This window comes from Camelus ferus, chromosome 5 (genome assembly GCF_009834535.1).
Source record: "Camelus ferus isolate YT-003-E chromosome 5, BCGSAC_Cfer_1.0, whole genome shotgun sequence".
NCBI lineage: Eukaryota > Metazoa > Chordata > Mammalia > Artiodactyla > Camelidae > Camelus > Camelus ferus.
This window is the reverse complement of record NC_045700.1, coordinates 71,630,378-71,647,997: the sequence shown is the minus strand read 5'-3', so window position 1 is coordinate 71,647,997 and position 17,620 is coordinate 71,630,378. Positions and strand designations below refer to the sequence as shown.

General features: G+C 34.8%; 1 protein-coding gene across 1 annotated transcript; it reads right to left on the bottom strand.

The window, feature by feature from the left end:
* Positions 1 to 284: 284 nt before the first annotated feature.
* On the bottom strand, positions 285 to 17,620 carry TYW5 (tRNA-yW synthesizing protein 5). Its single transcript, XM_006189966.3, has 8 exons — positions 17,465 to 17,620; positions 12,471 to 12,625; positions 8,333 to 8,402; positions 5,984 to 6,028; positions 5,096 to 5,233; positions 3,291 to 3,378; positions 2,790 to 2,906; positions 285 to 746 (listed from the first exon to the last, which is right to left on the bottom strand). Exons 1-8 carry the CDS (start codon positions 17,540 to 17,542, stop codon positions 490 to 492), a joined length of 948 nt encoding a protein of 315 aa, XP_006190028.1. The 5' UTR covers positions 17,543 to 17,620; the 3' UTR covers positions 285 to 489.

The following is a 17,620-nucleotide window of genomic DNA, read 5'->3' as shown; positions in this document are numbered from 1 at the left end:
GTAAATGAAATTGAACAGGGCCCCAACTGCTACTGGCAACCATCCCATGACCAGGAGGGCAGCCAGCCCTAAGATGAAGCCAATGCTGTGGTTGAAAACGGGAGGAAAAAACCAGAGGTTCTTGGTGATGCTACAGAATCACTGGAACAGAAATACTGGAGCCCTTTTTATCAGTAGACTTCATATATAATGATTCAACACATTTTCTTATTGTTTAGGTCATTTAAAGTTAGATTTTCAGTTATTTGCATCTGAAAGCTAAAGAATGGTCCCACTCAGCGTTCTTTCATTCAAAACAGTCTGTATTAAGTAGGTACCAAACAAACAGGCCTTGATACTTATTTAATCTATAAGTCTTAAGATTGATTTATCTTTCCTATTTCAACAAAGAATAAATCTTTAAAAAATAATTTATATCTTATTATACTTTTCCAATATTTGAGCTGAACTGTATTTAAAAGTTTATGTTCATTGCAGTCACTTCATTATTTATTCAAAGTTTTTGCTGTAGGCTTTGTCTTGAATGTGTAAGACCATTCGCCGGGCATAAAAGTCCCTATATTCCTCTGGTAATTCAGCCAGGGTTTTTAAGGCTCTGTCCAAAATTTGTGCAGCTCTTGATGCTGCTGTGGGATCTTTGTTTCCATAGGTATCTGTTTTATCATAGCATTCAGATGGAAGGTGCTTCCAGAAGACATTCACTCCCACTCCAAACTCTTCAGAAATTACATTATGGAACCATAAAGCTGGAGAAATTTTTAAAAAAACAAGTTAAAAATAAAAGCTAGAGTTAAAAAAAAAAAAAAACCCAAAATGTCAGTGAAATATCACGAATTGCATATAGCCAATGCAAGAAATAATTCTTGTAACTAGATCCCTTCGTTAGCACACTCCCAGCTTTTAACAGAATCATTTTAACTTTTATGAATTGCCAACCAATTTAAAGTGTCAATAGCATAACTCTACATTTAAAACCTTTGGAAGTAGCAATTTTTCCTTTTAACTTGAAAGGCATAATAAAGTTCTATTTGTTTTATGGTTCTATAATTTGGGGCTGTGTTTTGTGTTACTTGTTTACACTTCCTGAGTCACACAACCACATCAAAAGTATTTATTTTTTATACACAGAACATTTCAATTATTTGAGTATCTTTGACCTTTTCTGACTCAGTACAGTACTTTTATTCTCAAAGACTTCCTGTTCAAACTGCAGATGGTTTCCTAACTTGCTTAAATTTGCATTCATTGTAACCTCCTCAGTTTTATCCTTCTAATGCAATTATAATCACTATATTTTTTCAGCTTCTTTACAATAAGTATATAAAACTAAAGCAAATATTTTGGTGGTGGAGAGGATGAGTAAACTTTTATCACATAGCTAATTAATATTTTACTTCCACTAGAAAGTTTACTTCTTTGTTTTTAATTGAGCCCTAAACATTTTCAAAATATAGGTGCTAAAGGAATACTAAAGCAGTGCCACGTAAAGATGAAATACCAGTCACATCAGGAAAGGTCTAATCTTATGAAAGGGAGAAGGGAAGATGTACAACACGCCGAATTTTAGAAACAAACTCATTCTAAGAGGGCTCTAGGAAAAACAAAAGCTTAAAATATTTTGATTTACAAACTAGTTTTCAAACATGGTTTTAATCTAACTACTTTTTCTTTCAAAATATTTTTTTACTTATTCAAAATAACAGAAACAAAGCTAACCATTCTGTTAAATTTAAATCCGAAGATGGGACTTACACTTTTTTTTCAAAATACATGCAAATAAATGTTCAGTATTTCTGGTTTTGTTTTGTTTTCCTTTTTTAAAGTTGTGTACAGAATAAGGGAAAACCGTATAGCCCTTAACATCCTCTCAAGATACAAAACACCAAAATGCAAGTAATGGCAATGGATTTAAAAAATAGTGTGCTAGTTGTTTTCAATGAATAAAAGAAGTCAATGTATCAAATTTTTACACATAACTATGGGAAGGACATTTTATCAGGCCCTTTGGGGAACACAATGATTTAACAAGACATGGTTCCTTGTCCTCAAAGAATTTATAATCTAGCCCCAAATGAGATCATCATATTTTTATTAATACTTTTTAAACTTAATCACTGAAAAGAGCTATTAATGATTATAAATATATTAACTTAGATACAGAAAATACAATTATAGACATAGAATTTGTTAATGAATCTCTTTAATCTTAATTATGATTTTTATAATCAGGTATTCAGTTTGCACAATTATAGATGTTAAGATCACTGGTTACTAACAACTACTAATGCCTATTTACCGTTTAAAGAAATTAAGTGACACTAATTCAGACTACAGAAAAATAATGCATACCAAAGACATCACAGATGATGAGATTACAACATTTTGATATTTAATAAAGTCTCTAATCTGTGTTGGCTCTGAAATATATTTACTATTTCTTGGTAAATACTTAAGTGACATAGTTCTACAATGTGTAAATTTTAAAAATAAAAAGATTTTAAAACAACCACCAGGTACAATCTTTTCTCAGTATAAAGTATCTTGCTTAATATCTTTTAATAAAATAACTTAAGAGTATAGTATTACTTTATAGGTTGTCTTTGAAAAACAAGGCTTAATTTTATAAGAATTTACCTAAGCATACTTTAAATACACAGACATTTTGTGTATAAAAATCATCTTGTATAGGACAGGATACATATAAAAAATATACTTTTGCAAATCATAGTGGATGAATGACAGAGTACAGATGTTATAAACAGCAAATTACTGAGGTCTAGAACTCTTACCAGGAATGAATAATACATCTCCAGCTTTGAGGGAACATTCGTACCATCTTGCCTTGGAAAACAGTGGATATTTAGCTAAGTCTGGGTTATCTATATTCAGTACTTCTGATTTAGTACCTGAAAAGTTCCAAAAAATAATAATAATATAGATTGAGTAAAGTTAGCATTTTTTTAAAAAACAGTAACCACAAATATAAATTTGAAAAAGTAATTTTTTCTGTATGGTTACTTACTGTACCCATTACTATTCTCCTAAAATCTAAGATAATTCTCAGTGACTCAGCCTTTATTTATAACCACTGACATCCAAGTAATTAAGATAATTTGGAAATCTCATTCTTCAGATAGCCTATCATCACATGTATATACGTACACGGAGAATACAATACATCACAATTAGGAAGAAGCCCTAAAAAGTTTTTCTATGACAATGAAGAAACTTCTAAAAAAGACTAATTGAATAAAAGAGACTTTAGAAATACAAACTTAAAAAAATAGTACCTGATAAATATAAATATTGGGCATCTCGGGGACTGAACAGTACAACACGCTTTTTTCCTGTCACTTGTATTAAGAAGTTATCCATTACCTGAAGATAAATAAGAACTTAATGATAACCAGTTATCTAAAATTCAAATAAACAGACCCAATAGTATTCCAAACAGTTAACTGCAAATCCTATCCTTTAATAAAAACCTGACTCACTACCTAAAACTCTCATGGTAATATTTTAACAACGAAAACATTTACATTCCAAACAAAACTGTGGCTTTATTACAGACATTTCGGCAGCACTGCCTTACCATGGGAAATCTGAAGTCAGACCTGCTTTGCCCCACCATTATGACAATGAATGTTGCTACACCTATTTGAGGCTCCCTTTGTAAGTATCTATTTTATGTCTCTGTCAAGGAATGCTATAAGGCCGACATCAGACAACAGACTGAAAGCACTTAGCACTTAGGTGTTGGGAAAGTACATGGTTCTGCTGTTGCAACCATCGCTAAACCCTCCCACCGTACAGCCAACCATAATTTGATTATAGGTGTGAATCTTGATTTCCAAATTATTTCTATAGACTGTGACTTGGCAAATTTTGATGAACTAATTAATGGAGTTTTCCAATGTATGTAAGGGTACACTGCATTAGTACAAATTTTGAAAAATGTTAAAAAGGCAGAGCTACCTACTTCTCAGCTAAAGAATTAAAATATATACTAAGCAAGATATATTCATGATTATGTATATATTACTTTTACCTAAGCATTTCTCCTTTTACCACTAACCCTTGACTTATATAAACTTTTAACTGCGTAACTGGAAGTTCTTTGACTTATTTTTATTTTCAATTTAAGAAAAGCTTTATAAAGGGATACTACATAAAATTTTAAAAAGTTATTGACTTTAGTTAAAAATGTATGAATTATCACATCATTTTCTCACATTATCATTCATATAAATAAAATCTTAAAAAAAAAACCTAAGACTTTATATATCTATCTCATTTAATTATAGAGCTATGTTAAAATCCTCCCAAGAGGTCCTCAGCTGAATTATACAACGCATTTATAAAACCTTATTACATCTGATTTAGAATTTTTAAAAATATTCTTTTATCTTTAGAAACCTATTAGGTATTGCTTTAAAGCCTTCTAAATTTCTCCACCCAACACCAAACCAAACACAATACTAGATTTTTAATGTTTTTAGGTATTTATATGCATATATTTAAGCAAATAAAATTATAACACCATAGAATAAATGAATGATCAAGATCAATATTCTACACATCTTGCTGCTCAATACAGTTTACATTTGACATTCTCAAGGGATATATATCCTAAGACCTTCAGATACCCCCAAATTCTCATAACTAGAAATGGCTCTCCACAAGCTTCCGCCTTTCTCCTAAATAAAGGTTCCATTCAGTCATGTGTATGTCAACATCCTCACAGATCACAAACTTAACACTTTTTCTACTTTCACAATTTTCCCCCTCATCTGGTGCCCATTTTTCACATTTAAAAAAACTACTTTATAAAATTTAGTAAATATATAATGAACTAAAAACAAGACCACAGGGAAATGCAAATGTGAGAAACTAACTAGGCTTTGGCATTAGCTAAATAAATAATTCACTCCTATACTACCGCCTTGCAGAGCACCCGTTTTCAAATTTCGTATTTCAACAAATTATATGTTAAAGATCTTTGGGGTAGCCTACAGAAAGTTAAAACTGTGAATATTAAGTCTATAAATTCTAAAGGGCTATTGTAGTTTTAAGATTTCTCATTTATGTATCATACATCATAGTGGGTCCAAAGCTGTAACCCTGGTGAGCTAATTCGAAAAACACTGGAAAAGAACTGCTCTTCTTTGAAGAATTGTGGAAACTTAATATCTCCTTCCAATAAAGGAAACTGCTTTCTGATATCTGCAACATCCTGCATTGAAAGAAACACAGGGAGAACTTTAATTATAAATACAATATTGGCATAATGGTTACTTTATCTAAGGCTGCCAACAGAACCCATATTAAGGAGGAATGGGGCAAAACTGTTTGTTCACTGCTTTAAAATATTAGGATGTCATAGTCAACACATGATCTTTCTTTTTTTAAAATCTTCTTTCTTTATTTTTTATTCAAGTACAGTCAGTTATAATGTGTCAATTTCTGGTGTACAGCACAATGTCCCACTCATGATCTTTCAAATGAAAGAATGACAGACTGCGGAACAAGACTGCAGATTCAACAATATCACTATTGTTAAGCTTAATATGCTTCATTAATAGAAAAGTTCTTCCTACTTTAAGCAAGAATCATATAATTGTCATTTACTCTAATATTAAGTACTTTAAGTTTAGAAGTCATCAGCTTGAATGTTAACAGCTATGTAAAGCCTGTGGGTTCTACTAAGAGAGAAGACTAAAAGAAGGTAACGAAATTATGGTGTCATGAAGGGAAAAAATATAATCTGACTTGATCATTTTAGAGACCACTACTTAATACTGTGTCCATATTAATTTGACTCTGAATACATATCAAAGCTTATATAATGAATTATTCAGGACTTTATAATTATTTTAGGTTATATTTTATTAGCTGAATGGCCATCTGTATAAAATACAGTAGAATTAGTTTCTTAATTGTGGAGATATTTGAGTAGAAGACTCTTTACATTCAGAATTCTTACCTTTCTAGGGTCTTCTCCAAGTGATCGAAGATAGTACTTCTCATCCTTAAATATTCCGAAGAAAAATAATAACAGTGTTCACTTAAAAATATGAGAATGCAATCTAACCCAGTTAAGTCATTTTTGAAAAAGTTGTTTTCTTACCCTTTCTACTAATGCTCTCTGGTGGCCATATGAAGAACTGTTTTTATTTGCTGCTTGTAATAATGACTGAATCCACAGAGCATTAGGTAAATTCTAAAGGCAGCACACACATACTACACCTAAAGCCACAATGCTTAATTTAGACTTTATATTCCAAATTAGTTAGGATTTTAACAGTGTCCTAAGACTTAAAAGAATTCTCATTTGTATAGCACACGTGATCTCAGAGTACTGTTGAGGTCCCAAACAGACTTCATGAATACAATACAAATGCAGAACAGAAGCTAAATAAAATACTTTATACTTTCAAAAATAAATTTTTAAAAAAACTGAAACATTGCATTTTATCAAGCTAAGCTTATCTCTGATCACATAATTCTGAAGCCAAATCCTTAACAGTCAGCTCATGTATGAAACAGAAATATGTCATTTCATAGCAGTAAATTTAAGTTGATGCTTTAAGAAACTGTCATTTATAACTTCACTGAGTAGCTCCAATAGGCAACTATTTGAATTATAAAGCATTGTACTGCCTGCATTTCCTTTAAGAATCAGAGAACTGAGATACATCAGGTCAAGCACAGGGGCAGCCCAACTCAAGGACTCTGCCTCTTTTATACCTACACTGACCATTAGAACACAAACTTCTAAATATTTCTTATTTACCTTTACAATATAATACACATCTGGGATCAAAAATTTAATCAAACTCCTAGATTCACTGTTTTTAGAATTTTAACTAGTACTATATCAAATAAGCTTCAGAGACTTATTACTGGCTGAATGGATTTCAAAGTCTGTTCTTCAAAGTTCTAAGGTCTTTCCACCACTTCTAATGTTTCATGATTTCAAAAATTAATTCATGATTTCAAAAATTAATTCATGTGGCAGATACTGAGATGCACCGCTGATCCCCCCACAAGAAAGGATTCATTGTTTAGTTGTAAGGAGTGTGATTAACTTACAGCTGCCAGCTGTTAATTCCTTCAGGTCCACCTCACCCTTTGAACTAAAGGTCATGCTCTTCTTGGGGTAGCCCCAACCAGTGACTAAGCAAGATGGAAAAAGGCCTAGACACTGCTACCCAAGACAGGACTCTTCTAAGAGACAGTCTGCTCAGGAGTTCCACACTGAGCTGGCGCAGAGACCGTCGGCTCTGCATCACTGTCTGATGGCTCCCCTACCCAATCCTCTCCTCTCCCTTCACAGGTATTCCCCAATAAAACTTTTGCCCTCCTAATTCCATCTTAGCACCTGCTTTCTCGAGAACCAAACTGACAGTCCATATTCTACTTATTTACACACACCCCCTAATTTTTGGACTTTAATCCCTTTATCTTGTCTGTATTTCTTTTACTTCACTTGACATTTCATGGCTATTTAAATCTGTGCTGCTTCCCTTGGACAGGAAAAGTATCAAAGGGCAACTGAACACATATGTTAAAGCATGGCTAAAAAGTGAAAGAACATTTTTCAGGAATAGCTAATGGACTGTTTTAGTAGACATTCTAGTCATACTATAGAATCACAGAGCTCAGGAGTTTGTAGGGATACTAGTGGATCTAGTGTAAACATTACCTGATGAGAGAACTATGAAAATGCAGCTCTTTTTGCAACCAAACTGACCACCAGCCCAGCTGTCTCAGATGCAGACAACAGATTTATTCAAAGCTTAAAAAGCAATTTTAAATGTGCTTTTGAGATAACACAGTAAACTTTTTTAAAAAATGTATTTATAAAAGCCTCAATGCCTTATCTCAAGAAATTTAATTGAATTATTTAAAGCTGGATTATAATGTAGGTAAGTAGAATTCTTCTGCATTTAATCCTGAACAAATGTTATAGGAAATACACACAATGAAAATCATGTTGATAATAACAATAATAAAATACAGAAACAGTCTAATAGTAAGATATGAAAATAAAGTTCTCCATTAGTATTTGAACTTAGCATATCAGACCAACACATTTTCAAAGGAAATAATATTAATTGCTAACATTTAGTGTGTAGTTCCTACATCTCAGGCACTGTGCTGTACTCTACAGATTTTATTTAGTTAGTCACAAAAATCTTATGGATCTAATAAATAGCACAGCTACAATATATGGAAGGCTACAGCTCTTACATAGCTAATGTTCTTTGAGAAAATAGCTTAGTATATACATACTAATGCTTTCTTTAAAAAATGTGTTAAAAGCAATTACCTCTGAAATAAAGAATTCTCTATGCTTTTCTTCAGCTGCTCTCTGGACCAACTTGTCAAAAGGTAAAGTTCTGAAATAAACGCAAAAGAATCCTTGGACTTAGTAATAATAAATCAACTAGTAACACTCTAGTTACTCTTTCTCTCTATATATATGCTTGTTGGAGTTGGATATGATCTTCTGTTTTATGATATCCATAATTTTTATTATAACCCATTATGTGGAATTCTAAATTTTCAAAATTCATTTAGTGGTAAGCTTACTTGACCTAGGTGGTCTGAAGTTTTGATTTCAAAAATTAAAGATTTTTAAATATGGTACAGAAGGATTCGTCTCATGTTAATATACTCCTATTCCAAGCTGCTGTTGGAAATACACAAAATTTCAAGCTGTTATTGTTACCAATTTTCAAGTATCATGGCAAAAAAAAAAAAAAAGACACAAGAAGTCTTGTGATGAATGGGACAAACTGCTAGTGCTCCTTTGGAAGAGACAACAGGCAAATGGTCCAATGAATACAAAGTCCCTCCCCCTCTCACCAATCTTCCTGCCTTCTGGCACTACCACACAAAACTTCTCTCATCCTCTTGCACCATTGTCTATCATTTCAGGGCTCCTGAGGAATAGCTCAAGAAGAAACCCAGTAGTGACCAAGTTTTATTCTTCTTCAATATTTCTGCCCAAATACCCATCTCCTGTCATCCTGGTGAACAGGGCTAAACATCATAGAAGGAAAGTTTGTTTCCTTATCTCTCTTGAGCCCGGAGGGCTATCTTTTCTCTAGGTCATTCTATCCCTTCAACCTTCTAAAATCAAAACTGTTCACTGCCAGAAGAGGATACCTTATCAGGAACACCGAGACAGTGAAGTCTTCAAAAGCATCTGAGCAAAACACTCCCCTCTCCTCCTGCACTGCACTCCAGCCTCCACACCTCTGATTAAGAGTTGTAACCTTTCACTGTTACTACCAAATGTCTTTCCACTTGAAATCTGTACTGAGGAGGTGAAGAGAAAGGGTTAGCCCTTTCTCCTCTGTAAGATGACCTTGCAATGTTTTCCTAGAAACATACTGGGTTAAGATAAATGTGAAATATCAGCTGTTAGATCAAGTAATGTTGTTTATTATAAAAATCACCCTTGACTGGTGAATTATATCTGGACTAGAAGGACTGTTAATCGACTACAAACACTTGTTAGGAAGCAGAGGATTTGGTGTCCCTGTGTGCAATATAATTTAGTAACTGAGTATGTACCTAGAAGCTAAGTTCATGAGCCGTTTCACGTTAGTGGTTTCTGTGGACTATGTGGCTTAACAAAGCTAGTCTTGCCTCTAGTCTTGCACCCTTCTAAGTAAGCTGTCACTCAGTGAGCCAAAAAGCAGAACCTGGATTGGTGTAAGCACTCTCACTGATACTATCCTGCCAGAATGCTGTTTCCTGCCTTGTATCCTTTTGCAAAGCTAAGTGGATCTGATGACAGATTATGAACTAGTGGGTGTCAATGTGAATTTGAGGACACTGCTGATAATTCTGTAGAGTGAGCACAGCAACAGAGAAGAAAGGAGTCTGTCATCTACTCAGACCAATCTCCTACTATAGTTTCTGCCTAATAATATCAACAAATGTATTTGTTCGGTGTTTTCCATCTCTGACCTCACCATTTACCCTTCACTCTTAGCAAAGCATCTTTGAAGAGTTTGGGAACAATGTGGAAACCTCTCTGGCCCAGAGCTACCTCTGTAATTGGTGTAGTTTCCAGGGTTTGCTTTTTAACTAGAGAACCTCAGACCTTTACAAGAACAGGCAGATAGAGTAGCTCAGTCCAGAGAATCAGAATGTGGTTGCCTCCAGCAACCTTCTCCCTTAGGTAGTGTCAGAGCTTCTGCAAAAGCAAAGCTGAGAGGTGGGGAAATGAGGTTATATGAATTGCGAAATTCCTTGGCCTTGAGGTCTTATCTATGCATAGGATAGATGCAAAAAGAAGGGCATCTGATACAGAAGTTCCACCTGTCTGGACTGACACACAGACTGGTAAGGGCGGTAGTATCAAAGAAGGGTTAGAATCATTAGGACTCCATGGAGTCAGGGAAATTTGAGTACAAGTTCTGGTTCCATCATTTCAAGCTATACAACCCTGGGTCAGTTATTTAACACTTTCAAGCTTCCATTTTCCCATCTGTGTAATTATTATTTAAAAAATCTACTTCACAGATTGTTCTGAAGTTTAAATGAGTAATCTAGGATGCCTGATAAAGGACAGATGGTGGGGTTAATAACAATAATATGGCAGCATGCAAGTAGTTACCAACATTTAGAAAAAGAAGAAGAAAAATTAGGTACTGTCCTGCTCCCCATTTTGGAAAGGCTGCTTTGCAAAATCAAGATTAGGAATGACGAAAGTACAATACACAATGAAAACAGGACGATGACAGGAACTAGATGATGTGATAAGTAGAAGCAGCAAACCAAAGTTTATATAAGATTCAGACTTAAAAAAAAATCTACGACCATGAGAATGCCAACACTACACAAGGCTCTTTTTTTTCATAGTATACTGTCTCTGGAAGACTAGTGAGAGGTAGTAAGAGGAAAGAAATCAAAGCTAAGACTTGGAAACATACTTATCTTCAAATGTTCAATAAGCAAAAATGCAACCTTAAACTGAAGTGATAATAATGATACACGTGTGTAGGATTTCTCAACTTTCTAGCCCCTCTTTGGCCTAGATGCCTCCCCTCTTTCCTACTCCCTGACAACTGCCAAAAATGACCAGATCTATTTTCTTTCTTCCTCTAAGAAAATAATCTTGCAATTCTTTAGTAGCTGTAGTGAAAGGCTTGGAGGAAGCTGGGTTAGGAACTATTACATAATATATGCGCTTCAAAAACATGTTTTGAAAAGTTTATAGGACATGACACAATATCAAGGCAATTCAAGATGAAGTTTCAATACCCACTTGTTAAGGCACTGGGCTCCCCGAAAAATAAACATCATTAACCGCAGGCTGAAAAATGCTCATCATTCCACCACTTTCTTCCACTTTTGTGATTTAATAAAAAATGAAAAGTTCTTACAACTTGGAAAAACTTATGGCAATTAAATTCAATTAATGGCCTATTAAAAACTGAAACTATAATGGTGAATATTCAAAGGATCAAAAACCGAGAAATGCTTTGGCAGGCTGCTATATGAGCTTGGAAAAGTCTAATGAGAAAAGAATGCCCCTGGACATTAGAAGCTCTGTTTAACTCATCTCCAAACTCTGGAAGGAACAGTAAGAGCTACCTTTCTTTAAAAATCAGTCTTTTGTGAACGACATGGTTTTTCAATAGACTGAATTTGCTGGGAACTGCACGTGCTCAGAATTTGAAAGTTGTTTGTTTTTAAATTTAACATTTTTAATGAAATTCAAGGGATTAACTCATGGGAATAAATAGTGTATTAAATCTATAAGACTTAAGATTAAGATTACAGTCTTTAAGCTTTCAAGTTTAAACATTCAGCAGCTTTTAAGTATTTCTTACTTTTAAAGATCCCAAGGCATGAAACGGTAACCATTAAAGTTATTTTGTGAAAGGAGAACTTTTTTTAAAGTTATCCAAGTTGATGAAAGATTATACCAAACATAGCAACCACTTGTCCTATATTTCTGGAAAGGGCAGAAAAAAAACATGAGCTTGTACTTATCTAAAAACAATTTGGAATTAGAAAATGTTCCAAAAATAAGAGCATTTAAATTCAAAATAGGTTATGAAGAAAAACCTGAGAATTTACTACTCTAGATAACAATTACTATTGTGGGAGGATCAACTAATTAATTAAGCACTGAATGAATACTGCACACCCAACTTTAGATGTAATCTAACTCGAGTTACAAAAATGCCCTGTTCCCTCCATGACTCCAGGAGGTATTGGGCATACACTCTTATTTTAAAAATGGTCTTTGTCTTTGTATAATTATGTAAGCTCAGAATTCTCGTCTTTCAAAAGCCATTCTTTAAAAATCAGTAAGCTATGCCATGATTATATCAAACTAGACAAATGAGGAAATGCCATTTGGTCTTTGTACAATGCAAAAATACCTTAAATGTTTAAAAAAAGTTATCTGTATCCCCAGAGTAAACCTCAGAAGAAAATACCTATATACAAAGTTCTTACTAATGAAGTCCATCTGGGCAACTGCAGCAACATGAATCTTCACCTCTTTCCTCCCTCCGACTTGGCTTAGGTAATCCACTGTCCATTTGCTTGTACATGCCCCCAAATCAATTCCTTCCAACACTAGAGGCTTTCTCTGTAAGTGTGGAAAAAACACAATAAAAAATTAAGGAAAACCAAGAATATAGCAGGAGTTGTATTTGGTAATAAAAGGACAAAAACAAATAAGAAATGATTCTTGAGCCCAAGATGCTCAAACGTAAAATTTTGGTAATTTATGCTGTAACTGAAACAGGAGGAGCATCCATGTAATATAATTAGAACAAAATTTCAGCAACAAAACCAAACAAAACAGCAGTAGCATTGTAAGCTTAGGAACAAGAGAAATCTCAACATTATTTAAAACATCTTCATGAGTGTTATGTATGACAAAAAATACAAATGATTAAAATTTGTACTTAATATCAAATATTGTTTGTAATTATTCAATACCATTCTAAACTTACGGAAAAGTTGCAAGAACATTATAAAGAATTCCCATATACTATTTACTCTGATTCACCAGCTGTTAATTTAACATTCTGCCCCACTTACTTTACCATTTGCTCTCACTCTCACCATGTGTGTATAGAGAGAGACATATTAAAGATAATTTAATTTTTTTCTGAACTATTTCAGGGTAAATTGCTGATATCATGATCCTTTATCTCTAAAATTCGAGTATATTTTCTGAAAACAAAGACACTCTTTTACATAACCACAGAATACTTATCAAAATTATATTTAACACTGATATAATACTTAAGTCTGTACCTAAATTTTGCTAATTGTCTTTATAACAGCCTTTATATTTTTCCTATTTCTGAGATGTCACATTGCATTTAATTACTGTATCTTTTAATCTGAAACAGTTCCTCAGACTTTTTCTTCTAAGACCTTGACATTTTTGACTAGCACAGGCCAGTTATTTTGTAGACTGCCCTTCAATTTGGGAGTATCTGATGTTTCCTCATGATGAGATTCAAGTTATACACTTCTGGAAGGAATGTTGTGCCCCTCTCAGTGCAACATGGGAGGTGGCACACAATATTTTCCCTATTATTGTGATGTTAATTTTTATCAACTGCCTAAATCAAGGATTGCTATGATGAGTGTAAAAACTGTGATTTTAAAAAACCACTCTATCATCTTCTACGTGTGCTAGGCGATATTCTAAAGTCAAAATCAGTTCTAATTTCTCCATTCATTTTATTCACTGAGCTATAATCTACAGGATATAATTTTCATGCTCAAATTATCCCAGATTTGTCCAGTAAGAGCCCCTTCAAGCTGGCTCTTACGACTTTTTACCTGAGCACTTCAACACTTTATGGCAAAGTAACACAACCCGGGATCCTTTCACATCTCTGTCCCAGCCCTATAATCATTTCTTCTAGTGGGGAATGCTAGTTAGAAACCATGATCTGGGTGCTAGTACCACACTGTACTGATTTCTTTAGCTTTATAGTAAATCTTAAAGCTAGGTAGTTTAAGTCCTCCAACTTTGTTCTCTTTCAAGTTTGCTTTGGATATTCTGGGGCCTTTGCTTTTCTCCCAGCACAGTTTTTAAAGTGAAAAGTTTTTCTTTACTTTGGATCATATCCAAAGCACCCTTCTTTACTGACCTCTAAGTAGAAAGGAGCAATGTGTTCATTGCCATTGGTGTGTCATTACTTCTAGTTCTTCTCAGGGGACAGAGTTAGGAAGTACATGAAGGTGTGTATATTCTCACTCCCTCCTCCCCAAATATACACACCCCACATATGCATATAATTATGTCTATTCCTCTCTCTCCATATATACTACAAACACAAGTGCAATTAATGGATGTATGACGAACCATATTTCCAATACTGATACCTCTGAATTCTGATCTTATATCACAAGATTTATTCTAACCTTTACTATTAACAAATACATAACCTCCCTTCTCTTAGTGAGAAACCTGGTTCCTATCATCCTCAATGTTTAATCAATTGTACAATCTCAGGAGTCACAATAAGTACTTTTACAATTGTGAAGTCATACCACTATTTAAAAAGCCTACAAACTCGAATTCAGTATTGTTTACAGTTCTTTTTGTTTTTAGACTGAGGCTATATAATCAAAGTACTGTGTTCAAAAGTGGATGGGGGAATGGGAGAGAAGCTCAGTGGCAGAGCGCATGCTTAGCATGCAGGAAGTCCTGGATTCAATCCCCAGTACCTCCACTGAAAAAAAAAGTGACTTGGGGTTACTTCTCTTCTTCCCCCTTACTTAGGTTTATTTGCTACTTTTATATTCTATATTAGAGTTTGATTTTTTAAGAACTATTCCTCATGCTTGTTAGTTTTATTATGACTGTTACTTTAGAATGGAAAACATTAATGGGATCTCCAAAGTCAAAATTAAATAAAAAGGTCCCCACATCTACATTTACCCACCTTGTAATCTCTCATCCCCTATAGATAACCAGTCTCACTGTCTAGCTTACAGTTACTCTATTTCTTTCTTGCAAAGTGATAAAAAATAATAGTATATACCTCCTTATTTCTCCTCTTTTTTACACGAAAAGAGTCTTATTATGAATTTTCACTTGTATTTTGCTTTTTTTTTCAATCTAAAAATATATCCTGGAAATCACTGCTATCAGTTCAGATTATCTCCCTCATTCTTTTCTATGGCTTAGTATACCACAGTGTAAACAATTTAATCAATCAGTATCCTATGCATAGGTTTTTAGGTTATTTGCAATAATGTGCAAATATAATAAACACCAGATATTTTCATACTGTTGGAGGTGTACCCCCAGATTAACCTCCTAAAGAGGACTTCCTATATTAGAAACACATCTGCAGTTTTGTTAGACATGCCAAATTCCCCTCCATGACAGTTGAACCACTTGACATTAAATGTGAGCATGCCAGTTTCTTCACAGACTCACCAAGAGTGTATTATTAAAGCCTTTTGATTTTTGTCTACATGATAGATAAATGGTTTCTCAGTGTAGTTTTAATTTCTCTCATAAGTAAAGTTGAACATCTTTTCATGTGTTGCAGAGGCCATTTTTATCTTTTTGTCAATTGTTCACTTTTTAATCAGATTTTTGACACCTCCTCCCTTAATTTTTAAAAGTTCTTTACACACATGGGCTTTTACTGCCCTTTAATGAAATAAATGTTGCAAATATTTTTCCCAGTTTGTATTTTACATACTCAAATTTTAATCTTTTCTTTTATTATACCTGAGTCATAGTTAAGAAAACCCTTCCACAGAACTGGATTACAGAGACATTTACCCATGTTTTCTTCTAGTACTTAGGAAGTCTGCTTCTACATTTATCTCTGATCCATCTGGAGATTATTCTCATATATGGTGTCAGATATAAATCTAACTTTATCATTTTCTAAATTACTATCCAGTTGTCCAAGCACCATCTATTTAGAAGTTCATCTTTGCCCCAGTGATTTTTAAAATGTCATGTCAATCACATACTAAATTTCCATATGAATGGTAATTTATCCAGAGTCTGGATAAATATGTGTGAGTGTATACATAAGTATATATATGTGTATATACATATGTAACACACACATACATATACATACACACACACACACACACATATATGTGACATTTATCTCCATCCAGACTTTCTATTCTACCCCTCTGGTCTGTCTATTCATGCACCTGTACCACACTGTTGCTTATTAAAACATGTTTAAAAATCTGATAGGACTATACCCCCTCACAGCTTTTCTTCAGTATATCCAAGTAGTAAAGTCTTGTTCTACAATTTAGTTGTTAATTTCTACTTTTATTACATTGTGACAAGAGTGATGTTTGTATTTTATGAAACTCGGTGATGCTCTTTGTGACGTATTCTATGTCTGTTTGGAAAGATTAAATTGCAAAACACTTTTTGCTATGCATGTTACAAAACACTTCCACATACATACATCATTTAATCTTCACAATACTGCCCTGAAGGCATCTTAGACTAACTTGTCCTGCGGTGGGAGTGGGGAGGACAACAACCCACTTAGCACTAGTTCCCGAAATAAATGAAGACTTGAATACTCCCTGTAGGTTGCTAATTTCTGAAGGAAAAAACCTAATTCCTGACTCTTGTGATACTCAAACTGTAGCTCTATAACCACCCTTACAGATGTAAATATCAAGTAAAGTAGCTGGGGAGCAGGGGGCTATCTACCTTGAACAGACTAACTGTAACCTTGTGGGTTTTTTTCTCTAAATATCTTCTGGACTCTTTATTCTCAGTTTTTCTGAAGCCTGGATTCCTCTGCAAAGCACTGCTAGTAAAAACAGTTTTCTCCCCCTTAATATTTTTCTCTGAGTTTTCGGTTAAAGAACTAAGATTCAAATTACACATATAAGGGAGTCGAAAGTGGGAACTAGAACCTACGTTAGTTAGAATCCAAGACCAGTGGAAGTTTTTCGGGGGATTCGGCTCAGTGCAGTGAAAAATTGCTCCTTTGAATTCAGTAACTCGAGTAAACCGACAGGCGCTCATTGCGCCACCAGGGGGGATCCGCGAAACCTCCACTAGAATTTAGGAAGTCGGACTGGAAGATGGGAAGAGTCGGGGGAGGTGGATATTTCCCTTAGTCGCCATGGAAACGGCAGAAGATACCGCGATAGGGCTTATGCAAGGCCGCCCTAAGCAGCGAGAGGTGCTTATTAGGCAAAATATTTCTCGTATTCAGCTCTCCGCCGTCATCCTGCTTCCCTAAAATGTGAAGCAGTTCTCTCTGTAAAATTTAATAGCTGAGCCAGTCAACATCCCCCATGAGCCCTCTCCCTTGGCCGCAGAGTCAACCAGCCGTCTTCAGCCGACAGCAGCCTCGTCCCCACACGCTGGGTAGCAAGAAACCCGTTTGGACCCGCTCGGGTATCCTCTGGCTTCCGGCGGTTCCGTCTCGCGGGAGGGGCTCACCTGAGGGTATAGCTGCTCCATGAATTGCTCCTGCGAAACCCCCTCCAGCCTGGGTACCGGGATGCGACGCCCAGCCATGGTTGCTCGTGCCCGTCCTCTTCAAAGTCCTCGGAACCCCGGCCCCAACGCGTTCCTCCTCGCACGATCCGCCCGGAA

Coding starts and splice junctions, on each gene's coding strand:
- TYW5 (XM_006189966.3), bottom strand. CDS start 17,542: ATGGCTGGGCGTCGCATCCCGGTACCCAGGCTGGAGGGGGTTTCGCAG. Junction 12,626..17,464: donor TGGAGCAGCTATACCCTCAG/GTGAGCCCCTCC, acceptor CCACACTTACAG/AGAAAGCCTCTAGTGTTGGA. Junction 747..2,789: donor AGATGTATTATTCATTCCTG/GTAAGAGTTCTA, acceptor AAATTTCTCCAG/CTTTATGGTTCCATAATGTA.